The 25862-nt window shown below is 51.8% G+C and overlaps 2 protein-coding genes across 29 annotated transcripts in view; one reads left to right on the plus strand and one right to left on the minus strand.

The window, feature by feature from the left end:
- Positions 1 to 3084, minus strand: part of NEK4 (NIMA related kinase 4) — a 70435-nt gene extending 67351 nt beyond the window's left edge. For all 27 annotated transcript variants that reach the window (XR_013527359.1, XR_013527358.1, XR_013527357.1 and 24 more), the window contains exon 1: positions 2804 to 3084. Coding sequence is in view for 20 of the 27 variants with exons in the window: in XM_078351130.1 (XP_078207256.1) it covers positions 2804 to 2896 (93 nt within the window). In the remaining 7 variants the exon portion in view is untranslated. The remainder of the gene's footprint in view (positions 1 to 2803) is intronic.
- Positions 3085 to 10408: 7324 nt separating this feature from the next.
- Positions 10409 to 24788, plus strand: ITIH1 (inter-alpha-trypsin inhibitor heavy chain 1). 2 transcript variants are annotated; one of them, XM_035275796.3, is made up of 22 exons: positions 10409 to 10542; positions 10808 to 10828; positions 11157 to 11323; positions 11760 to 11864; positions 12249 to 12411; positions 13066 to 13179; positions 14780 to 14905; positions 14991 to 15107; positions 15805 to 15973; positions 16061 to 16186; positions 17106 to 17287; positions 17835 to 18020; positions 19050 to 19189; positions 19685 to 19839; positions 19927 to 19941; positions 20331 to 20351; positions 20765 to 20830; positions 20991 to 21104; positions 22387 to 22588; positions 23482 to 23654; positions 24239 to 24350; positions 24503 to 24788. In XM_035275796.3, exons 1-22 carry the CDS (start codon positions 10426 to 10428, stop codon positions 24630 to 24632), a joined length of 2721 nt encoding a protein of 906 aa, XP_035131687.1. In that variant the 5' UTR covers positions 10409 to 10425; the 3' UTR covers positions 24633 to 24788. The 2 variants fall into 2 exon arrangements, 1 of the variants encoding a protein (XP_035131687.1); XR_004734620.3 differs by lacking the exon at positions 23482 to 23654.
- The last annotated feature ends 1074 nt before the right edge of the window (positions 24789 to 25862 follow it).

A 25862-nucleotide genomic window follows, 5' to 3' on the forward strand; every position in this document is an offset into this window, starting at 1 on the left:
TGGAGACAACAGATGCTGGAGAGGATGTGGAGAAATAGGAACACTTTTACACTGTTGATGGGAGTGTAAATTAGTTCAACCATTGTGGAAGACAGTGTGGTGATTCCTCAAGGACCTAGAAATAGAAATCCCATTACTGGGTATATAACCAAAGGACTATAAATCGTTCTACTATAAGGACACATGGACACGAATGTTCACTGCAGCACTGTTTACAATAGCAAAGACCTGGAACCAACCCAAATGCCCATCGATGATAGACTGGACAGGGAAAATGTGGCACATATACACCATGGAATATTATGCAGCCATCAAAAACGATGAGTTTGTGTCCTTTGTAGGGACATGGGTGAACCTGGAAACCATCATTCTCAGCAAACTGACACAAGAACAGAAAATCAAACACCACATGTTCTCACTCATAGGTGGGTGTTGAACAATGAGAACACATGGACACAGGGAGGGGAGCATCACACACTGGGGTCTGTTGGGGGGAAATAGGGGAGGGACAGCAAGGGGTGGAGAGTTGGGGAGAGATAGTATAGGGAGAAATGCCAGATATAGGTGATAGGGAGGAAGGCAGCAAATCACACTGCCATGTGTGTACCTATGCAACAATCTTGCATGTTCTTCACATGTACCCCAAAACCTAAAATGCAATTTAAAAAAAAGGAATAAACATAAGGTGAAGGCATGAAAACAAAAAAAATAAAATAAAAATTTAAGTTGTTAGCCAATTGGGTTTAGCTTAGACTGTGAGGTCCAGCTCCAACTAATGGAGATAAGACAGAGCAGTAAGGACCCAATACAGTAAGAAATTAATATTCCTTTGTTCATTGTGCTCTTGTAGCAGGATTGCTGATGCGTAGTACCTTTTCTGCAGAAAGTAAAATTGCCTTGCTGAGAGATCCTTTGTCTCAGTGCTGATTTTTCTTTGTGCCACCAAGCACCTCTTTCCAACATTCATACTTCTTAGGAGTTAGATTTACAGCAGTCTAAGGCCACAAAAAATTACCTTTTCCATCTGCATTTCACAATTTCATTAATAACTAAAAAAGGGAGTTCAAAATAACATGCCATTGGATCAATCATAAAACCTGTGTTAGAAATTCCTTAATACCTGGCTGGATGTGGTAGCTCACACCTGTAATCCCAGCACTTTGGGAGGGTGAGGCAGGTGGATCACCTGAGGTCAAGAGTTCAAGACCAGACTGGCCAACATGGTGAAACCCTGTCTCTACTAAAAATACAAAAACACTTGGTGTGGTGGTCTGCACTTGTTGTCCCAGCTACTTAGGAGGCTGATGCAGGAGAATCACTTGAACCCAGGAGGCAGAAGTTGCAGCACTGAGTCGACATCACGCCACTGCACTCCAGCCTGGGAAACAGAGCAAGACTCTATCTCAAAAAAAAAAAAAAGAAAGAAAAAAGAAATTCCTTACTATCTCAGCTCCCCCAAAAAGGTGCATAAAATATGGCATGAATATATATTTGCAGACAGAATGGTCTATGAATTACATTAGATACTAAAAGGACCCATGGCCCACTAAGTTTAATAGTCACTGATCCTCAACATACAAAATTATTCACACTTAAAAGAAATCAACAGTCTCTAACACCTAATACATTGCCCTCAATCAAGTCAAAGACCATAAAATTCATTTCTTCAACAAACACATACATAGATGTGCTTTGTGAAGTGTAAACTAAAGCTCAGATAACTAGCTATCTGCTAGTTCCCTATTATCAGCCCCAAAATCCCATGATCCCCCAATGCCTGCTGAATAAATCTCTTATGCATGAGCTTGTGTTCCAGACAGAGCAATCAGAACCAGAGACAAGGAAGAACAGACAATTGGGCCCTATATTTAGGGGAGACATCTCTCAGCTTGCCTGGAGCCTTTCAGTTTCAAAATTGTCCCAGTTTGTACAATACATTACATTGTCACCCTATTAATAAACCACATCGAAGAATTGATTCATTATCCTGAGGGTAATGGGATAAAGTGTTTTAAACAAAGGAGGAGTAACAACATCAGATTTAAATTTTAGAAAGATCACTGAGGCTGCAATGAAAGTGATGGATTGGAGAAAAGCAAGTCAAGCGGCCGCAACCAGTTGGGAAACCGTGGCCATAACTTAGCTACAGAAAACAGGGTGTGCTGGATTGGGGCGGTACCAGCAGAGATGAGAGTAAGCCTATTGTCTTAGTGATAGATGGATATAATCAGTGTTGGGGTGCGTGGGGAGGCTTAAAAATGATTCCCAGGAGTCCGGCTGGGGAACTGGTGGGTTGCTGGCGCTCTTCACTAAAATGGAAGACCTAAGAGAAGGTTTGACGGAAGTTTTAAGTGAGTCCAGCAGTCTACAGTAGAGATGTTTGGGGCCCTTCATTCACGAAATCATGCTTGCTAGGCGCTGTATTAAGTCCTGGGAATGCATGGTCCCTGTCTGTTCTCATGAGATTATCGGAGGTGGGAGAAAGATGTGTAGATCAAGCATGCCAGTTAATACAACAAAGAGGTAGATAAGCAGACACTGAAAATGTTTACATAAAACCAAGAATCGTAATAAAAGAAAATGAAAATTAAAAGGAAAAAATTTTAATACAACAAAGAAGTAGAAGAAGTTTGGGGCGCATATTACAGGGAGGCCTGGCCTGGTGTTGGTCTGGGACCATTTCCCTGAGGAAACGCCATCCGAGATGAGCCCCTTGCGACCACCCCTGACCTAATCTACCGGAGGGCGCCCTCGGCGCCCCTCTGCCCGCCCCCGCCCCTTACTGGGCCGCACCGCTGCAGACCTGCTTGCCGTCCCGCCGGTGCTTCACAAGTGTCACCTCTCCGTAGCTTCCCTTGCCCACGACCCGCAGGTAGCAGTAGGAAGCCAGAGGCATGTTCCCAGCGGGGACCCAGAGTCGGGATGCAGGGGCAACGGCGGGTATGGCAGCGGGAGGCAGCAGAAGGCGCGGTTCATGCCCGAGAGGCGGCAGGAGGGGCAGCTATTGAGGCAGCTGCGCCTGGGCAGGAGCGCGGTGGCCGGGCCCAAGAAGACGCCGCTACCATAGCGATCGCGGCCGGGAGCAGTCCTGCGCATGCTCCTGCGTCCCTGAAGCACCGCCATAGAGCGGACGTCACGAGCGGCCAGAGTGGTTCCACCGCCCCGGGAGGACCCGCCATAGAACTCAGGCTCCAGGAAGCCAGAGCGACTCCGCCAGGCCCCGCGCACTTTCTGTGCGTCTGTTCCACCGTGGGTACCCGCCGCAGCAGAGTTGGGGAAGCTTCCTCTTTTTGTGCACTTGTTTGCCCTAAGCCCGTTAAAGTATTGTTCGTTCATTCTACAAATATTTTTTGACCGCCTATGTGCCAGGGCCGACAAAGTCGCTGCCCTCCTCGAGTTCATGTTTTAGTCATTGGGTGACAGACTTTTTTTTTAAAGAGACGGCGTTTCACTATGTTGGCCAGGATGGTCTCGAACGCCTGACTTCGTGATCCTCCCGCCTCGGCCTCCCAAAGTGCTGAGATTGCAGGCGTGAGCCACCGCTCCCGGATGGGTGACAAACTCTCTACCAGTAACATTTGCTGTGTCCGCATTATCACGTGCCGTCCATGAATCCAGCAGGCCATCCTCCTTTTTTATACAAAGTAAATTGGAGATATTAGTACCTTTCATACATGAAAACTTTCCCCTGCTAATTGAGAACTGCAGAGAACCCTCAGCATTTAACGACTGCCCGAACCACTGCACTAAGAGACTTGACTAAACTCTAGCATGGATTCATGCTCAGTTAACAGCCTAAGACCTGATCTCTAGGGGGACCTAGGCCCCTTTAAAATGCCTGCAAGAGAAAGCTCAGGGGTGCCAAAAGAATTCACCACTCGTTTCAGCCAATGCCTCCCTTTCCTAGAGCGCTTACTCTCTCTCTTTTTTTTTTTTTTTTTTTTGACAGGGTCTCACCCTGTCACCCAGACTGGAGTGCGGTGGTGCAATGGTGCTCACTGCTGTCTAGACCTGCTGAGCTCAAGCCATCCTCCCAACTACAGGCACACCCCTCCATGCATGGCTAGTTCTATTTTATTTTTTTAGAGTCAGGTCTCACTATGTTGCCCAGACAGGTCTTAAACTCCTGGGCTCAGGCAATCCATCCACGTTGGCCTCCCCAAATGCTGATATAACAGGCGTGGCCATCGTGCCTGGCCTCCTTCCTTTTTATAGCCAAGTAGTATTCCATTATATGTATATACCACAATTAGTTTATCCATTCATGCAGTCATGAACACGGATAGCTTCCACCTTTTGGCTATTATGAATAATTCTGCTGTGAACATGGGTGTATAAATATCTGTTGGAGTTCCTGCTCTCTTTTTAATTCATTTGGGTATACACTCAGAAGTGAAATTGCTGGATCATATGGTAATTCTAGTTTAATGTATTGAGAAATCACCATACCATTTTTCACAGCAAGCTGAACCATTTGACATTCCCATTAGCAATCCACAAGAGTTCAAATTTCTCCTCATCCTTAATCTACATCTTGATAGGAGTTTTGAGTGTATGAATTTGTATCTAATGGTACGTTTAATATTTGCACATTTTACTCAAAGAATTTCATCTTCACTAGAAAACCAAACAAAGATGACCATAAGTAAAGATTGAACTCAAGTTAATGATATTATTAAAGATAAACAAAGCCAAGCATTAAAGTGGTGAAAATAGATTTTATTCAGTAACTACTGACAGTAGGGAAAGAGCTGAACGCCATTCCATTTGTGCAGTGGTGATTGGGTGTTCCAAAGGAAGAATAAGGGAGTAGAAGGGGCAGTGAGCAAGGGCTCACTTAGAGTCTGGGAAATGAGAAATTCAAAGTATTGGTTAGCATAAATGTCATTAGGCCAACTTGTCTGCTAGCTGGCAGTTAGGGAAGTCAGGATTCTATCTTCCCACATAGACTGGGAGACATGAGCCCTACCTTTCTAATGATTACATTTCAGAGGAATGGATTTCAGGTCATTGAGAAAGACATTCCTAGGTTGTAGAAAATACGGAGGTATATAGCTCACAGGGACCGAGGAAGGATTTATAATTGTAAAATTGTAAGTTGTTTTTTTTTTTTTTTTTTTTTTTGAGGCGGAGTTTTGCTCTTGTTGCCCAGGCTAGAGTGCAATGGCATGATCTCGGCTCACTGCAACCTCTGCCTCCCGGGTTCAAGCGATTCTCCCGTCTCAGCCTCCTGAGTAGCTGGGATTACAGGCATACACCACCATGGCTAGCTAATTTTGTATTTTTAGTAAAGATGGGGGATTTCTCCCTGTTGGTCAGGCTGGTCTCGAACTCCTGATCTCAGGTGATCCACCCACTTCAGCCTCCCAAAGTACTGGGATTACAGGCGTGAGCCACTGCCCCTGGCCAGTTGTAAGTTTTTTAAAGTGCATGCTACATCATGGATGATCCTTGAATATATTATGCTAAACAAAATAAGGCAGTCACAAGAGGACGAAAGTATGATTTCACTTATGTAAGGTACATGTAGTAGTCAAAATCGTAGATTCAGAAAGTAGAATGGTGGCTGCCAGTGGCTGGGGGAGGAAGGAGTTGGAGATTGGTGTTTAATGAGTGCAGAGTTTTAATTGGGAACAATGAAAAAGTCCTGGAGATGGATAGTGGTGATGGCTACACAACACGAATGTACTTACGCCACTGAACTGTATTCTTAAAAATGGTTAACTAAAATGTTTCATGTTTTGTATATTATGCCACAAAAAATTGTAGCACACTGCTCTTGTAATCCCAGCTACTTAGGAGGCTGAGGCATGAGAATCATGTGAACCCAGGAAGTGGAGATTGCATTGAGCTGAGATCGTGCCACTACACGCCAGCCTGGGCGATAGAGTGATACTCTTTTTTAATAAATAAATAAATAAATAAATGTATCATTCCTTCTACAGACATTTAGCAAGGGTCTACTAGCCTGGCCCTGGAGGACAAATGTGAGCAAGATAAACAAGGTCCTGCCCCTGTGGGGCTTACAGTCGAAGCGGGAGATGGCCATTAGTCAACAAAGCATAGTTATAAGTTACCCTTGCCAATGGAGGTCAGTACTGTGCAGAAAAGCCGCCAGGCCCAGCCTGGCCATCCAAGGGAGGTTGCCCCAAACAAGCACCACATGAGTGGAAGTTTAAAGAAAAACTTTTTCAGGCAAAGGAGCAACATATGTTAAGACCCAATGGACTCATTTTGGATCTTTACCTCCACACCTCAGTGTAAACTCCCGAGGACTGGGCCAAGCCTGTCTGCTTCAATACCCTAAGCCAGCAGGTGTACATGAAGGAACTGGGGGTGGCTGAATAGATGAGTGGAAAAGCACCTGCCTACCTGGATCTAGAAGTCTCTGTAGTTGAAGCTGAGAGATTCAGAGAGGCCAAGGGCTAGGTGACATAGAGGGGTCAGCAGGGGTCATACCACTCAGGAAAGGGTGTGTGAGACACGGAAAGGCCTGCAGCAGACTGTCCTTTCTAAATGGCGACTCTGGCTGCTGCCTGGAGCAGAGCGGAAGGAGGGGATCAGCCATCTAAGTGAGGGATGAGGGCGGCTGGAACTAGGTGGTGACTGGGAACAGGGAGAGAAGTGAATGGACTGGAGGGATATTCAGAGGGTAGAAGATGGGGTAGGTGATCAAGGAGAGAGAGGAACCCAGGATGCCACCCAGCCTTCTGGCTTAGATGGCTGGATGGATGGCAGTGGCCTTCACTGGAGTGGACAACAGGGGGAAGACTTGGCTTAGTAGTGGGGTGTGGGGAGGGGAAGACCAAAGGCCAGGAGTTCAGTTTGGACACACCAGATGGAGAGGCTCTGGGCACTCAAGCAGACAGCTGGCTGTGTGTGGGTGGAGCTCAGAACAGCTCTGGGTCCATGTGCTGTCCCGCCAGCACCAGCAGCACAGCTATCCTCCCCATTCTCCATCCTCAGCAACCATACCTACTTTCTGTCCACCCTGGCCCCTACCTCCCACATGCATAGGGTGGGCCAATTTCTTCTCTTCCTCTGTACCATGAGGATAATATGAATAATATCTGTCTCTTGGGGGAAGTTGTGAGCAGTAAATGAATTCAGACACAAACGATGCCGGGAAGCATGACAGGTGCCGGTCATAGTTAACTCTCCCCATCTCCTGTCCACCCTCCCCTGTGCAAACATGCTTCCAGCACTTCACATGGACGGGGCCTGCTGCTAGCCACCTCTCAACAGCCCAGCCTTGAACTCATCACGCCCTTGCTCAAAAGATCTTTAGTATCTCCCACCCAAAAGGCTAATCACTTTCAGATCCCTGTGCCAGCTGGTCCCAAACCCCTTCCCAGCCACCTACACCCTCTTCATCATTTCCTGTTCCCATCACCCAGACACCTCCACCTTCCCCAAGCACACACCCCACTTGCCCATCTGCTTTTCTCTCCTCCCTTCACACTGTCCCCTTGCCAAGCACTGCTCTTCTTTCCAGGCACCTCATCCAGGAACCTTTTCCTAATCCCTGTGGGAGATGAGCTCCGCCCCTCCAAATTTCTACCTCTCCAGTTTCTCACCACTCCTTGGGATTCAGTGGGCTCCCTTTGACTTGTCTGATTCCCTTTTCCCCTGACGTCAGCTCATTGAACACAGCAGGGCACCAAGTTTCTGCATGGTGGCGAGTCCCAATGCCTGGCATTGTGCCCAACAGCTCATTGAACACAGCAGGCACCAAGTTTCTGCATGATAGCGAGTCCCAGTGCCTGGCATTGTGCCCAACGCACTGCAGGGCTCGGTCAATACTGGCGCAGGAAATAAGCAGAACTTCAAATGTACAGTGTCATGTCGATCCCGCTCCTCTTCCGCAAAGGCTAGAAAACAGGCCAGAAAGTGACCCTGGTCTAAGGACAATAAACCCTTCCCAGAAGCTGCTCTGTGAGACAAAGTCCAGGACAAGCCAACAGAGATCAGTGAGGCTCCCGGGCCCCTCCTCTTTTCAGGGCCACAGCAGCCAGTACATCCCACCTGAATCACAGACTAGACTGGCCAGGGCCCTGTCTGCCCTGTATGCTCTGGCTCGTGGGGAACAGGGTGGGGTTGGGCATAAAAATTAAGAAACTGCAGGTGCAAGATGTGTCTCTGGGAATTCCTATCTCTGGGGTCTGCAAGCCCGCTTCTCTGTCACTGCATGATAGGCTTGGGCTTTGGAGCCTGAGAGACCTGGTTTGAATCCCCGTTCTGTCAGTTGGTGTGGGGCAAGGACAAAAATTAGAATGTTTTCCAGGAATGTTGCAAGGATAAAAATTAGACAATAAAGGGTTTAGAAGAATGCATGACACAAATGAGTCCTCAATTATGAAAACATGTCATTCATCTTCAGCTCCCCTTTATCTGCCAGGCATCCCTGCCCAGGTGCAAGAACGAGGAAGCTCACTTCTTTCTAGATCTGGGTAAGACCTCCAGAGAGATGAAGCAACTGACCTAAAGTGTGGGTCACCCATTACACCTCACCCCAACCATTCAGACTGCCTCTGATAGAGCTACTACCAGGTTAGCACTGTGAGACTCACCAGCATGGTTAGACATCACACACTTTCTAAATGTCTGCCTCCCTGCCTCCCACCGTGTCTGCCTACCTGGCCAAAGCATGACTGAAAAGTTTGTTGATGCTTAAAGAATTTTGAAACAGTCTGGGCAACATAGTGAGACCCTGTCTTTCTCTCTTTCTTTCTTTCTTTCTTTCTTTCTTTCTTTCTTTCTTTCTTTCTTTCTTTCTTCTTTCTTTCTTTCCTTCCTTTTCTTTTTCTTTCTCTTTCTTATTTCTTTCTTTCTTCTTTCTTTCTTTCTTCTCTCTTTTCTTTCTCTCTCTCTTTCTCTTTCTTCTCTCCCTCTCTCTTTCTTTCCTTCCTTCCTTCCTTTTCTTTCTTCCTCTCTCCTTCCTTCCTTGCTTTTTTTTTTTGGCAGTCTCATTCTGTCCCCAGGCTGGAGTGCAATGGCACAGTCTCACCTCACTGCAACCTTCACCTCCTGAGCTCAAACCATTCTCCTGTCTCAGCCTCCTAAGTAGCTGGGACCACAGACACGTGCCACCATGCCCAGCTAACACGTGCCACCATGCCCAGCTAATTTTTGTATTTTTGGTAGAAACGAGGCTTCATCATGTTGCCCAGGCTGGTCTGGAACTCCTGGCCTCAAGTTATCTACCCGCCTTAGCCTCTCAAAGTGCTGAGATTACAGGTGTGAACCACCTCGCCTGACTGAAACCCTGTTTCTACAAAAAATAAAAATAATCATCTGGGTGTGGTGCCACATTTCTGTGGTTCCAGCTACTCAGAGGGCTGAGGTGGGAAGATAAGTTGAGCCCAGGAGGTCAAGGCTGCAGTGAGCCAAGATTGCACCATTGCACGCCAGCCTGGGCGATTGAAGAAAACCCTGTCTTTAAAAAAAAAATAAAAGAATTTTGAAATCAAACCCTGGCCAGGTACCATGGGTCGCACTTATAATCCCAGAACTTTGGGAGACAGAAGCAGGCAGATCACCTGAGGTCAGGAGTTTGAGACCAGCCTGGCCAATGTGGTGAAACCCCATCTCTACTAAAAATACAAAAATTAGTCAGGCGTGCTGGTGGGTGCCTGTAATCTCAGCTACTTGGGAGGCCGAGGCAGGAGAATTGCCTGAACCCAGGAGGCGGAGGTTGCAGTGAGCCAAGATCATGCCATTGCACTCCAGCCTGGGCAACAAGACCAAAACTCGGTCTCAAAAAACAAAAGCCTGACGGGCCTGGTGGCTCATGCCTGCAATCCCAGCACTTTGGGAGGCCGAGGCAGGTGGATCACAAGGTCAAAAGATCGAGACCATCCTGGCCAACATAGTGAAACTCTGTCTCTACTAAAATACAAAAATTAGCTGGGTGTGGTGGTGGGCACCTGTAGTCCCAGCTACTCAGGAGGCTGAGGCAGGAGAATTGCTTGAACCCAGGAGGTAGAGTTTGCAGTGAGCCGAGATCTTACAGCAAGAGTGTCTAAAAAAAAAAGGAAAGCCTAATGAAGTTTAGAAATCCGTTTTAAACTGTTGCTTCTTGCCACATGTCACTGTGTCACTGGTGCTGCCCTGTGCCAGCCCTAGGATGAGATGAGCCATCTGGGGGTCTCCCAGTTCACACAGGCTCAGTGCAGTCCTACACAGAAGGGCAGTGTCTGGAGCCTCATCAGGAATTGACGCTGCCCAGAGCTGGGAACCTCCCGGGCAAAAAGCTTCCACTGCCAAATTTTGATTCCTCAAATTGTGTTAGGTTGGTGCAAAAGTCATTGCTGTTTTTGCCATTAATATTTGCCTGCACCTTGTCTAATGTTTAATCCTTGTTTATCCAGCGCTGTATTGATTACTGGTCTGAGTGAGGTGACAGGGCAGCAGAAGCCTTGGAACATGGTCGATGCCATGGGGCTTCGGGGCCTGCCGCTGTGCGTGTACCTGGTATCTCTCCTCACCCTGCAGGCCATGCCTGCCCTTGCCTTGGCTACGGGCAGGTCCAAGAACAGCGAGGTACGTGGCTAAGCCCACAGGGCAGAAATAGGCAGCCGAACCTGGATGGGGCCTGGGCAGGACACAAGACCCCCACTCCAGGGGCAAGGGCCACCCCCACCACTTCCACCACCGTTGCTGAGTGGAGAGCTGATCTCCCAGCAGCACTGAGGAGGTGAGGGTAAGGGGCAGAGGACACAGGCTGCATTCCACTCTTACCCCTGAACTGACAGGCTGGCGGTTCCTGAGTTTCCCTCTCACATTTGATGCTGATTTTGTTTTGCAGAAACGACAGGCTGTGGACACCGTGAGTAAGAGTCCTGGCAAAGGGACCTGTGATGGAGCCCTTATGACAGGCTTGCTTTCCCGCAGCCCTCAGGGCCAAACCCTCTGTCAGGGCCATAGGCGGCTGGGATTCTCCTGGGTCCTGGAAATCGAGGCCTGTTCCCACCTCACTTCATTCCCCATAGTATAGTCTCCGCCAGAGAGCAGGAGTCTTCCTGGGAGGTCTGGCCTGTTCTTCCAGCATTGGGTGCCATGCACAGGAGCTGAGTGCCAAGCCCCAACGCCTCAAGGAAGCCCCTCCCTGACAAAGGCCCTGTCCCAGGCCACAGCTCCTTCATGTCTCACTTTAGGCTGTTGATGGCGTGTTCATCCGGAGTTTGAAAGTCAACTGCAAAGTCACCAGTCGCTTCGCCCACTATGTTGTCACCAGTCAGGTGGTCAACACTGCCAGTGAAGCCAGGGAAGTGGCCTTCGATGTGGAAATCCCCAAGACGGCCTTCATCAGTGACTTTGCCATGTGCGTGCCTGCCCGACTCCCATGCCCTCGCCCAGGGTGTCTGCTCACTAGTCCCAGCCTCAGAACGAGGCTCAGAGTGGCCGGACGGTGCAGAGCATCTCCTCTTTCCAGAAGGGCCACAGACCAGCCCTGGCTCCGAGGGGAGGAAGAAGCCCTTTAGGTCTGTGCTTGGCTCCCATCTTGGAGGCAAACAAGGGCCCATGATAGCATGTTTCAGCCTGGAACCTAAGGAGCCAAGGCCAGCATCTGAGGGTTCTTGCTGGCCTCCAACCTGGGCTATTCACCTCACTGTGTCCGTGGACCCCCGAGTTCCTCCTCAGGCAGTGGAAGGCTGGTCAGGAGACGCCTTTATCCAAGGGTTCACATGGACGGGCCCTCTCAGGACCTGTGTGGTCAGGAGGCTCATCTTTACTGGGGGTGTCCTTCCCTCTTGTAGCACTGCAGATGGAAGCGCATTTATTGGGGACATAAAGGACAAAGTGACAGCATGGAAGCAGTACCGGAAAGCAGCCATCTCAGGAGAGAATGCCGGCCTTGTCAGGTAAGTTCTGGGCCCTGCTGGTCTCATCCCTATGGCTACCCTCCCCAGCCAGGACAGATCTGAGGGCTGCAAGGTGGCTTTGGTGGCGAACAGCCAGGACGATGGAAGGGAGAGCGAACTGCCCAAATCCAGATTCCAGCACAGTGCACTGAACAGGCTGCTGCGCAGTTGCCCTTTCCCAGGTCTGCCCCTGGGAGACGTGGGTCCTCCCATCCTTGGGCCCTGACCCTGACCAGGCAGCTGACATATTTGTGAGCTCCAGGGAAACCTGGGTGTGGCACTCATCTAAGAGAAATAAATCCTGAGGGCCACCCATTAGGTGACAAGGACCCACATGTCATTTACCCTCTGTCTATCTATTGTTGCCTCTGGTGGCACATCCAGGGCTTCGGGAAGAACTATGGAGAAATTCACCATCCACCTCAACGTCAACCCCCACAGCAAGGTCACGTTTCAGCTGACCTATGAGGAAGTGCTGAAGCGAAGCCTCATGCAGTATGAAATTGTCATCAAAGTCAAGCCCAAGCAGCTGGTGCATCATTTTGAGGTAGATCACAGGTCCCAGGGCAGGGCTTCTGCCCTCTCCGTCACCATGGCTCCCAACACTGGTTGAGCACCCACCATGTGTCACCCAGGCCTGAGAATACAGGGATGGAGACTAGCTCCTCAGGGTGAGCTCTGATGCACTCTTCTTGGGCAGGGAGCTTCCTGAACTCTTTAACTTCCTCTTTATCTCTGAGCCTTGGTTTGCTCATCTGCTAAATGGGGGATTCCTGTGGGTCCCAGCACCGCCACAGGGATCACAAGAAGTACTGAATGTCCAGGTTTGTAAACCAGAAAGTCCTGCGGCCTGAGGACCTGGAATTATTGTTGGCACCTAAGTGGTGGCTGAGTTAAGGGGTGCAGGCATGCACACCTTCACTGGGTCAGGATTTTTGGAGTGCCTACTGAGTACCAGGCCCTGTGCTCAGGGCTGGGTGGGTGCTGCACACAGGCGGTCAGGACACATGTTGGATCCTGGCTGAGACTTGGTGAGTGGGAGCTGTGGTACACAATTTGCTTCAATGTGATGTGAGCCCATAATCCTAGCTATGTGGGAGGCTGAGGCAGGAGGATGGCTTGAGCCCAGGAGTTTGAGGCCAGCCTGGGCAACACAGCAAGATCCCATCTTTTTAAAAACGAATTTGCTTCAATGATGCAGATCGATGTGGACATCTTCGAGCCCCAGGGAATCAGCAAGCTAGATGCTCAGGCCCCCTTCCTGCCCAAGGAACTGGCAGCCCAAACTATCAAGAAGTCCTTCTCAGGGAAAAAGGTACATGGGACGGCAAACGGTGGTGGTGGACCCTTTGGTGACTTCTCACCCTGCCCACCCTTTATGGAATGTCCAGCCTTAGCCCAGAAACCAGGCAGGGGCTGTGGGCTGCCCTCCGATGAGAGAGGCTGGTGTCATGTGATTGGTGCCTAGGAGAACACAGCAATCCCGTGGGGTTTTTTTGTTTGTTTGTTTGTTTGAGACGGAGTCTCACACTGTCACCTAGGCTGGAGTGCAATGATTCGATCTCGGCTCACTGCAACCTCTACCTCCCGGGTTCACATGATTCTCCTGCCTCAGCTTCCCAAGTAGCTGGGATTACAGGCACATGCCACCACACCCAGCTAATTTTTTTTTTTTTTTTTTTTTGTATTTTTACTAGAGGCGGGGTTTCATTATGTTGGCCAGATTGGTCTTGGACTCCTGACCTCGTGAGCCACCCGTCTTGGCCTCCCAAAGTGCTGGGATTACAGGCATGAGCCACCACGCCTGGCTGCAATCCTGGTTCTTAGGACAATTTGGCAAACACTTGCATGCTGACGTGGAGAAGGAGCCAGCTCCAGCTCCACCACATGCTGGCTGTGTGGTCCACGGTGAGTCGCTGGCTTGCCTGAGCCCCAGTGCCCTCTTTGCCTGCCTCTCGCCCATGGGAGAGCATTCAGGGAAATATCCAGCACATAAGCAAACCTCAGATACTGCTGTGATTAGGACTCCAGGCTTCAGGTTTCTTGGAAACATAATTAAGTTTGGAAAGACCTTTGTACTGCAATTCATTTAAAAGAAGTGCTTCTTACAGTTTAAAGGGGTTTCCTTTTAAACAAAATATGACACCTCAGAGTGTTAGCAAACATGCCTACTTTCTGTGGGGGAACAAAGGGATGGGTCCTTGTCTTCCTAAGAATTTTTCAAGGTTCTATTTTCTCTTCCTTCTTTTCTTTCCTCTTTCTCCTCCTCCGCTGCTGCTTCTCTTCTTCTTCCTTCTGCATCTGCTTCTTTTTGATGAGCTATCTTACAAACAAAAAGTTCTTTATAGAAAAATGTACAAAGTCTAGAAATACAGAAAGTATTCAATAAAAATCATCACTAGCTTCCCCAAGCACACCAAGAACTCCAGCCCGACCTCAGCTCCCATTCAGGACCCTTCCTTCCACTCTCGGTTCTTTGTCACCCAGGCAGTTTTATTTCCCGGTGCTTCCTGTGGTGTTGCTTCTTCACTCAGCAGTTTGAGTTGCCTGATGTCTCCCATGCTAGCACATTGCTATCACTTTGTTCTCATTTATATACCCAAAGTGATCATGTTCACTGTAGAAAATCCCAATGATTCAGAAGAGAATAAGCAGGGGAATGGGTTGTCTCTCCCACCACCTACAGGTGTGTGCTCCCAGCAGCTAGAATGGCCCACCAAATTCATTTCTGTGCCCATGCACGCACACACACACACACTCTCTCTGTCACATACACACACACGCTCACACACACACTCACACTCATACACTCACACACACACTCACACTCACACACGTCTTCTTACATTGTGTTTGCAAACACCCTGTTTGTGGTTGCACAAACCAGTAATGGCTCACACTCTCAATGGTTCCAGGGTCACGTGCTGTTCCGTCCCACCGTGGGCCAGCAGCAGTCCTGCCCCACATGCTCTACGTCCTTACTGAATGGGGATTTCAAGGTGACCTATGATGTCAGCCGAGAGGAGATCTGCGACCTCCTGGTGAGCCCTGAGCTTCTGGCTCAGCACCCAGAGGGCGGGCAAGGGGGGCTGTGAGAACGGCCTCACTCGTTCTTTTCTATTTCAGGTGGCCAATAACCACTTTGCCCACTTCTTTGCCCCCCAAAACCTGACAAACATGAACAAGAACGTAGTGTTTGTGATTGACATCAGTGGCTCCATGAAAGGCCAGAAAGTGAAGCAGGTAGGCCGCAGCTTGAAACAGCTCACCCAGCAGAAGCTCCCGCAGCCCCATCACTCGCTGCATGCCAGTTTTGCTACCAGAGTCTGGCTTGGGATATATGGTCCTGGTCAGAGGCAGGGGGATTTAACAGAATATCCCAGTGCTTAGCATCTCCAGAATCAGCATCACTTCCTCACTGTACCATTATGAGGAAGTGTATTCACCGATCCTCAATGGCAAAAAAAAATGGAAATGACAATGGTGTCTGCAGGGTCATAGAGTTACCTCCTGGGGAAGTGCTTAGAAGAGAAAAAAGTGCCAGGGATAATAATGATGGTGGTCCGTGGGGAGGAGTCATACAGCAGGGAATAACTGTCCACCCACAGGGCTTGGAGTGCCCTGTCCACGGTGCAGTATATACACAGCTGGATAAGCAGTGTTCTAGAAGCACAGGTCCTGGGATACTTTCTCTTAACCCTGCCCCTCCTGAACTCCTGATTGTTCCTTCTCCCCATGCCGGGTTCCTCTGCCTTTTCCGCCCCCTCATCCACCCCAAGGCCAGGCAGGACGCTTCTGACTCGGGGCCACCTGGTTGTCCTGTCTCCTCCTGCTTTGTCCACCCTGTGGACTCTGAAATGGGTATCTGGAGTTGATGGAAAGTGCTGTCCTGGGGCCACCCTGAGGCCCTGTCCCTATACTGACTGTTCTGTCCTTGCAGACCAAGGAGGCACTCCTTCAAATTCTGGGGGACATGCGGCCAGGGGACTACTTTGACCTGGTCCTTTTTGGGTCTCGAGTGCAATCGTGGAGGGGCTCGCTGGTGCAGGCATCTCAGGCCAACCTACAAGCGGCTCGAGACTTTGTGCGGGGCTTCTCCCTGGACGAGGGTAAGGGTGGGGGGGTCTCAGGCCACCTTGATGTCACCTCTGTCCCCTCAGAATGAGGGCATACACTGGTCTTTCTCTCCTTTGCAGCCACAAACCTGAATGGAGGTTTGCTCCGGGGAATTGAGACCTTGAACAAAGTTCGGGAAAGCCTCCCAGAACTCAGCAACCATGCCTCGATTCTCATCATGTTGACAGATGGCGATCCCACAGAGGGTAAGCACCTTGGGGGCTGCCTTGGGAGGCAGTGATCTCCTTGTCACTGGAGACATTCAAGCCGAAGTTGGAAACCCAACCATTGGAGATGCCGTCGGGGGCAGAAAGGCTCAGGGCAAAGTCAAGCACTGGTCTAAAAACACAGTTCAGACCACAGAGTCTGCGGGAGCTCCAGGGTTACCTCTGTCTTGTGAGTTGAGAAATTGGAGATGTTTCTAAATGACACAGGTCTGTACAAGTCCCTGGAGGATGGGCAGGATTCCATGCTTCTGCTTACAGTTTAATGAACTATTTATTTATCATCTACTGTGTGCTGAGCACAGGGCTAGGGACTGAAATGCCAAGGGAACAAGGCACGTCTCTGCCCTCAGAAAGCCCAGGGCCTACTGGGGGAGGCAGATCCAGAAGTAGACACTGCTGAGAACCCTGAAAGAACAGGATGCCTGAGGCTGTGGAACCATAGACAGACACCTGACCCGGGGGGATGTCCAGGAAGGCTTCCTGAAGGAGGTGACTCCTGAGCTCAGTCTGGAAAGAGGAGAGAGGCAGAAGGGGCAGCTTAAGTCATAAAAAGGGTGTGTGTGCTGGCAGGCCCTGCCCGGGAACTGTGGGCATGTGCAGAATGGGGTGAAACAAGGGTGGGAAGGTCAGCAGGGATGTGCAGGCCACGGCAAAGGAGTCATGGCAGGTTTCCAGCAGAATCAGACCTGCTTGTGATGGACCCAAGTAGATGGGCGGGGTCTGTGAGGAGCTGTTGGTAGCTGCTGCAGTCTCCCAGGAGAGCCAGGAGGAGGTGATGCCTCAGGACCCCCATGGAGACTGGAGATGCTCTGAAATGGAAGGTTGAGCCCCAGGAGCCCCTCATGCCCCACATGCCTGTGGGGGAGCATCCCGTTACTGCCCAGGTGTGTGGCTGCAGGGGTGACGGACCGTTCCCAAATCCTCAAGAACGTCCGCAGCGCCATCCGGGGCAGGTTCCCGCTCTACAACCTGGGCTTCGGCCACAATGTGGACTTTAACTTTCTGGAGGTCATGTCCATGGAGAACAACGGACGGGCCCAGAGAATCTATGAGGATCGTGACGCCGCCCAGCAGCTGCAGGTCTCCCCTCACAACCCCACGTCCCTCCAATGGCATGCCACAGGGAACTCAGCTTTGGTGGCCCATCAGCCTAGAGGAGCAAATAGAGCTCTAGTGCAGAGTTCAAATCAGCTGCATAGGATGGGTGTGATGGCTCATGCCTATAATCCCAGTACTCTGGGAGGCTAAGGCGGGTGGGTCACTTAAGGTCGGGAGTTTGAGACCAGCCTGGCCAACATAGTGAAACCCTGTCTCTACTGAAAATACAGCAATTAGCCGGTCATGGTGGTGGGTGCCTGTAATCTCAGCTACTTGGGAAGCTAAACTCAGGAGGTGGAGGTTGCAAAGAACTGAGATTGCGCCACTGCACCTCCAGCTTGGGTGACACAGTGAGAATCTGTCTCAAAAAAAAAAAGCAGCTGCATGACCTTGAGCCAGCTATTTGACCTCTCTGACCCTCAGATTCCTTCTCTAACTTGAGGATTCCCCAACATTCCACTCTGTGGACAGGCTTCCCATCAGGGGCCCAGGGTACTCAGCTCTAAGGCTGCAACCTCTCTCCCTGCAGGGTTTCTACAGCCAGGTAGCCAAACCCCTGCTGGTGGATGTGGAATTGCAGTACCCCCAGGATGCTGTCTTGGCCCTGACCCAGCACCGCCATAAACAGTACTATGAAGGCTCAGAGATTGTGGTGGCCGGGCGCATTGCTGACAAGAAACAGGGCAGCTTCAAGGCTGATGTGAAGGCCCATGGGGTAAATGGTGGGCCATGGAGGGCGGAGAGGCCAGGCAGCACCCTAGAGGCCCCAAACCCACACTGTTCCCTGTTCCTGCCAACCCCCAGGGGCCTCTCTTTCCCAAGAATGGTGCCCTTGCCCCCACCCTGCCACATACACCCAGGCCTGAACATCCCTCCATGCAGGCATCCTGGGGGCTGAATCGACTGGAATGGGGCCACTATGGCTTTGATCAGTTGCAGTCTCTTGGCCCCCAGTGACCAACTGTTACTTCTCACATCATTTACCCCAAGGCGCAAGAGAGCCAGAGACCAACCGCTTCCTTCTCATTTGACAACCATTTCCTAAACACCTACGCTGTGCCAGGCTTTGTGGCATGGCACAGTGCATGCATGTATGTGCACCTATGTGGTGGTGGGGACAGGCATGTGAGACCTGGACCCTGCCCTCCAGGACACAGAAAATGCCCTACAGTGTGGTGAAAGGTTCAGGACTCAGGCTTTGAGTAAGGAGAGTTGAGCTGGACCCTGGTTCCACCCTGACCAGCTGGGCACCCTTGGGCAAGTGGATCCAGTTCTCTAGGCCTCAGTTTCCTTTTTTGTTTCATACTGCACTAGAGCATTGTGTGGAGTAAATGGAATAATCCATATAATACCCGAAGGCAGCAGCTGGTGCGTAGGACGCCCCTGGGAAGTGGTGCCCCGGTTAACATAGCTGGATGGAGGAGGCACGTTTGTGTGCTGTGGCAAGTTGCAGCAGGTCATAGTGGAAACAGCCGGGTGCTTATTGGCCTCCACCAGAGAAACTCCACAAGGCAGGGCCTGGTTCTCCCATCCCATGGGATACCCAGGGCCCAGGCCAAGCCTGGCTCACAGAGGGTGCTTGGCAAGAATGGATGAATAGGATGAGGCGAACAGGCTCAGGGAAGCAGATGATGCTGAGAATGAAGGTGCAGAGACCAGATGAAAATGGGCCCTTGGAGCCCCAAGCACCAGCCAGGGCCTGCTCAGCAAGGCGCAATGCCTCTCTCTGCACCTCAACTCTCAGGAGGGACAAGAATTCAGGACCACCTGCCTGGTGGATGAGGAGGAGATGAAGAAACTGCTCCGAGAGCGCGGCCACATGCTGGAGAACCACGTCGAGCGCCTCTGGGCCTACCTCACCATCCAAGAGCTGCTGGCCAAGCGGTAAGGCCCCTGCAGCTGCCCCAGGTGGGCAGCCCACCCGATTCCCCTCACCTCTTGGAGGTGAGCAGCGGAAGGGTGATTCTGGGGCAAGTAGGTCAGATTTACTTTCCTCTTCTGCTTTGCTCACTGACTTAATATCGACCAGTCAGTCAACAGTCGGGGCGGGCCCACCAGGGCACACAGCAGGCCGCTGTTTGCCTGCACTCAGCACACTGAGGCTCAGTGAGGTTAGGCCTCTTGACCCGGATCTCACAGCTGGTAACTTCTCTGCCTATCTCTGTGCATGCACCTCAACTCCACCAAATCTCCAAGCGATCCCTGTAGGAGGTCATTAAACCTGGAGGCCCCCGAAGACACAGCCACTGCACAGGATACCTTGGGGGCTTAAGACATATGTGATGAATGAATGAATGAATGATTGAATTGGTGAGAGGATGAGGGCTGTGCAAGTCCACCACCACCCACGCTGTGGGGCTTGGATTGTCTCGAATGCAGGATGAAGGTAGATGGGGAGGAGAGGGCCAACCTGTCATCCCAGGCCTTGAAGATGTCGCTGGCTTATCAGTTTGTGACCCCGCTGACCTCCATGAGCATCAGGGGCATGGTAGACCAGGACGGCCTGAAGCCCACCATCGACAAGCCCTCAGAGGGTATAGGCCACAGGGGTCTGCAGCAGGGTAGGCCGTGGGCCAAAAATCTCCAGGACTTTAATTCTTTTCTCTTGTCCTCCATTCCAGATTCTCTGCCCATGGGTGAGTTTCAAATTGCATTGGTTTCAGCTTTGGGCTTCAGCACGTGGCAGGTGCTCTGGACCCAAGCACGAAACTCCCCATCCCTCCTCTTCTCCGACTCCACTCCTTTGTGTTCTTCTGTCCCCTGAGCCGCCCTTCTCCACATCACCATGAACTCCTGGCCGCATCCTTTGCACTTTGTGAGCTTTGGTGCAGCCTGAACCCTCAGCAGCCTCCACCGGGCCCCTCTTGATGTGAGCGTGTATCTGTGAGGAGGCAGGACCCCAGGGGAGGGCTCAGACCCCCAGGGGGAGGGCTGGGCCAGGCCTCTTGTAGACAGAGCTGCATGCCTCTTGTGTGGGGCACTGTGGGTGATGCTGTCTTCTATAATATGTCCTTGTCTTCCACAGAGATGCTCGGACCCAGAAGGAGTAAGTGGCAGCTATCCTGGCTATTCACATCTCTACCCCTCCTTGATTATCACCCCATTGGCTTTCTCCCTCCGTTCCAGCTGTCTTCACTGCCCATTTCTAGGATTCCTTAGAACAGACCCCTGAACAGCCTGGCTTCCCCAAGCCAAGGTCCCTGTAGGAGGAGACAGAGCAGGGGCCAGCCAAACATGCCAGGCCAGGCTTCTGTCCCCAGATCCTGAGAGAGCCAATCAAGGGCACGTGGTGTTGAGTGGCCATCCCAGCTTGGCCTCAGTCTAGCTCCCCAGCTCTGCCTCTCCTGCTTCCCAACTTCCCCCCCAACCCCGCCGATGAGGGAAGAGTCATCAGAGGGATCAGCAGCTCCAGGGAAGGCCTGGCTGTCCTGCTTCTGAATGTCACTCCCCTCCCATCAGCATTCGTGCTATCAGCCTCACAGCCTTCTCCTACTCATTCCAGCATTCCAGACCAAGTGACCGGTGGTGAGTCCTTGAGAGGGTCTGAGGGACACCCCTGATTGGGACCCACCCTGCCTGGGCATCTCTCTCTTTCTCTCTCTCTGGGACCTGCCTAGCTGAACCCCAGCCCCTGACCAGCCCCATCTGCCAATGACAATCTAACGGATTCTGTGCTGTGCCCCAGTGGACACGGACCCCCACTTCATCATCCACGTGCCGCAGAAAGAGGACAACCTGTGCTTCAACATCAACGAGGAGCCTGGTGTGATCCTTAGCCTGGTACAGGACCCCAACACAGGTATGGTGGGCATCACGCCTCTGCCAGACAGGGCCAGGGCTCCTCTGCCCTTGACATTCAGCCACGAACAGGACTATGGCCAGGGGCTCCACTGCCCTCTGCCTGGGCACTATCCACCTGGTTGGGCTCTGCCCACTGCCTTCCCACTCCATCCTCCTGGCTGCACCTACACAGGGCTGGCTTCACGGGCATGTGACTGAGGCAGGCACAAAGGGACTCTGTACTAAGTTACCAGGTTTAATCACTTTTTTTTGGAGATGGAGTCTTGCTCTGTCACCCAGGCTGGAGTACAGTGGCATTATCTCTGCCTCCCAGGTTCAAGCGATTCTCCTGCCTCAGCCTCCCAAGTAGCTGGGACTACAGACACGTGCCGCCATGCTCCGCTAATTTTTGTACTTTTAATAGAGACGAGGTTTCACCACATTGGCCAGGCTGGTCTCGAACTCCTGACCTCAGGTGATCCACCCACCTTGGCCTCCCAGAGTGCTGGGATGACAGGCATGAGCCACCGCACCTGGCTGGTTTAATGCTCTTTTGTTGCCACCTTGAAACGCTTAACCCTTTTTAAACAAGGGGCCCTTCATTTTATTTTATACTAGGTCTGCCCCACCCCCTTCACAGGATGGCTGAGCAGAGCCTCAAAGGGCCTCTCTCCCAGCAGTGCCTGGGTGATGGGGACTGGCTCCCTCTCCATCTCTCAGTCTCACTCCCTGCTGTCTCCCTCCCTCCTCATCCAGTCAGTCCATCCACAAGTGCTTGTGCACCAGCCAGGGGCTGGGAATGCAGTGGGAGCAAAGACAGTCCCTGCTTTCATAGTTTAGGGAAGGGGAAGACAAACAGCTGAACACATTCTGAGATGATCATTTCAGTGTGAGATGGGCTGCGCTGGCAGTGAGGGTGGTAGGTGGCTTTGTGGCTGCCCAGGTCAGCAAAGACCTCTGTGAAGAGGTCCCACAATGCATTTCCAGCACGATGGGAGCCTGTCCCTGTGTGAGGGGCTGGGGCCACAGAGAAGGAGCAGGCGGGGTCCTGTCCTCAGGGAGGTGAAACCTCCATCAGGCCCAGAAGTGAGGGCTGAGTATGGGCTATCTGGCATGGCAGGAGGGGTGGAGAGGCAAGGGAGGTGGCACTGTATGCAGGACAAAACCTGGAGACCCCAAGGCAGGAGACCCTCAAAGATGGAGTGGCACAGAGAGCAGCGGTCTCTGAGGAAGGAGGTGTGGCCCTGAGCTAAGGCACGCAGGCCCCTTCCCGACCCAGATGCCTTCTTGCTCCACTGCAGGCTTCTCGGTGAATGGGCAGCTCATTGGCAACAAGGCCAGGAACCCTGGGCAGCATGAGGGCACGTACTTCGGGCGGCTGGGAATCTCGAACCCTGCCACGGACTTTCAGCTGGAAGTGACTCCGAAGAACATCACACTGAACCCCGGCTCTGGGGGGCCTGTGTTTTCCTGGAGGGACCAGGCTGTGCTGCGACAGGACGGGTAACCTGCCAGGGCCTGGGCTAGAAGCAGGGGAAAGCATGGCCTGGGCCAAGGACTCTGCTGTCTGAGTCTGCAGGGCCCTTGTCCCCAAGCCATGTCTGTGGGTGACACCCATGTGGGCTGTGCAGACATGTCAGACTCCATAGGCCACTCAGCCCTCCATTTCCCTTGGTTCCTGGACATGAGCTGTGGGCCCAGGTGTGTGGCGCCTGTGCTCCCACTGCACCCTCGCCCCGAATGCCACCCCCATCTCCACCAAACAAAGCCAGCTCATCCTCCCAGGCCCAGCAAATTAGGCCACCTCTTCCCTGCAGCCCTCCTGCTTTTTTCCTCTGCTGAACTCCAGATTTCTCTGGGCTTCCCATTTGGCCTCTGTCTTAGTATGCATTGTCTCATGATTTTTCCTTCCTTGACTCATTCATTCATTCAACAAACGCTGCTGAGCACCAGAGCAATGCTGGGCAGCAGAGCTATAGGAAGAGGTGGGGAGAGTCTGCTGTGGAAGTCACAGGTGATGAGTGGGAGTCAGAGAACATGGACTTTGATATGAGACAGTCTTAAGTCCGAGTTCTGGTTCCACTGCTTATCAGCTATGCCACTTTGGGCAAGTTACTTGACCTCTCTGAGTCTCAGACTTCATAGGCTCAGAGTGAGAATTGAATGATGCCACTTGCATAGAGGGCTTATTAGCACAGGACCTGCCACTTGTAAGGACCTCATGCACAATAGCAGCATGTGGGAAGGGGTGTGAAACAGGCAACAGCTGGCCATCTGGGGATGAAGGCCATGGGCAGGTGTGGTCATAAGGGTGACAAGGGCAGATGACAAGGGCAGCCGAATGGAGAGGGAGGCAGGGCGGCCGCACTTACCCTCATGGCCACCTGGCTCTGCAGAGCAGTGGTGACCATCAACAAGAAGAGGAACCTGGTGGTGTCTGTGGAAGACGGCGCCACCTTTGAGGTTGTCTTGCACCGAGTGTGGAAGGGGAGTTCGATCCCCCAGGACTTCCTGGGCTTCTACGTGCTGGACAGTCACCGGATGTCGGCACGGACGCATGGGCTGCTGGGTACGGGTGGCCAGGCTGGCAGGGCTGTGGGGAAGGGGGTTGAAGCCAGAGGACATGTGGGACCTGGGGCCATGGGTCAGTTCTATAGCTGGGCACCAGGACAGACCCACCTCCAGTGTGGCCTCCAGGGCGCAGAGCTGTCTGAGGGGCTGTCTTGGTGAGGCTGTGATCAAACACACAGTGAAACAAACACTTCAGTGAGCCTGGGAGCAAGGGAGGGGCAGAGGTCTGAGAGCAGAAAGGCCCCGAGGGTTCCCAGGGACCTTGTGAGTAGGGTGGGCCACCAAACACACTGCTCCTGTGTGGCCTTTCCACAGACACTGAGCTCTATGCACACCTGCCCCCTCAAACCTCTCTCCCCACCCAGAGCCTGTTTTAAAAGACAGGAGGTAGGACTACCTAGAAATGTATCTACTTCTCTACAGCAAGTGAACCAAAGGTAGCTTTTTGTGCTGGGACTTTTAGCAGAAACAATCAAGCCGTGGAAAAAAGCATTGCCCTAACCTGGCAGTGAGCACCTGCTGAGTGCAGGGCAGGAGCGAGTCCCCAGGAGGGTAATTGCTGTCTCCAATGTGCCTTTCTAGGGCAATTTTTCCACCCCTTTGGTTTTGAAGTGTCTGACATCCGCCCAGGCTCCGACCCCAAAAAGCCAGATGCCACGATGGTGGTGAAGAACCACCGGCTCACGGTCACCAGGTGGGGGGCTGCTCGCCCAGCACTTCTGCTCTTAGCCACTTGGCAGTTCTTCCGGGTCTTCCTCCAAGTGTCACATGGGTGGGGTGAGCTTCCTGGGGCGGCGCTGCCCTGCTGATCTGAAGCGAGACCCCAGCTGACTTGTCTCTGCACAGGGGTTTGCAGAAAGACTATAGCAAGGACCCCCGGCATGGGGCCGAGGTGTCCTGCTGGTTCATCCACAACAATGGGGCTGGACTCATTGACGGCACCCACACCGACTATATCGTCTCCGACATCTTCTGAGCCCTCTGGCCAGCACGCCTGTCCTCCCTGGGGCCAAGGCAGAGGAGAAGGACGACATTCTGACCTGCCGCCCTGGCTGCCCCTGCTTAACGAAGTTGGTTCCTTGTGTCAAAGCATCTCATAACTTCCATTAAAAAGAGACCACGTCCACCCCAAGCTGGCTGATTTTTGGGGAGGGAGGATGGCAGAGAGGCAGCCCAAGATGCTGCCCCTCAGATGGGCTTAGGGGTTACAGCAGACCCAGGGACAGGAGAAGCAGGTAGAGGATGGGAAGAAAGCTCACGCCAACTCTGCCCCCACCCACTCCACCCTGTTCTCAGCAGCTGCCTGGCCCCATGCCCTCTGTGTGCCCTGAGTGCCTGCTGCACTGCAGACAGGTCCAGGGACCAGTGTACACTGCCATCATCAACAGTCACAGTGCTTCCGGTAGCCAAGCCCTGTTCGAAGTACCTTATTTGGATTCACTAAATCTGTGTTCCCAGCAGCCCTAGGGGACAGTTTTATCTCGCCCATTTACAGCCAAGGAAACTGAGGTGAGGTAATTTCTCCAAAATCACTCAGCTTCTAAGTGGCAGAGTTGGAATTTGTACCTGTGCTGTCTGATGTCAGCATCTGTGTACTTAACCACCCCTGTGTGAATACTCCCTTCCAGGCAGTCAGGAGGACGATGGCCAAAGCTTGTTGGGATTTGGTTCTGGATATTCCAAAGTATCACTTTTATTGAACAAATGAAGGATCTGTTTATAGATGGAGTTGGGTCCTGACAATGTCCTGCCGGGAGCGGGAGGCTGCAGCCCCATTTCCCTGCTGAGGGTTTGTAACCTCTGACAGCCAGACTGGTATTTTCCAAAGGCAGAGATGTTCCCTGCCCAGAAGCTGTGATTTCAGGGGGCCAGGAGTGGCATCCTACCATCTCCTCATGTGAATGCCTGGAATTCCCCCATCAAGGCCCCCTCCCTTGGCTTGGCCCTGGGACCTAGTCAAAATGCAACATGACAGGTGCAGGGGGTGAACCACACTTCAGAGAGCTGTGTGTGTGAATGTGAACAGGCCTCTACCCACTGCTTTCCAAAGGGTTTCTGCTTTTTCTCTGCTAGTTTCTGTCCAGTTCCCACTACAAATGAGGCTTACAGGGGGCCAGACAGAACAAGGACTGGTTTTGAGGGCCTGGATAAATCACACAAATGCTGAGCTCTAAGACTGCCCCAGGCCCTGAACCCAGAGCCCCTG

Source organism: Callithrix jacchus, chromosome 15 (genome assembly GCF_049354715.1).
Source record: "Callithrix jacchus isolate 240 chromosome 15, calJac240_pri, whole genome shotgun sequence".
NCBI lineage: Eukaryota > Metazoa > Chordata > Mammalia > Primates > Cebidae > Callithrix > Callithrix jacchus.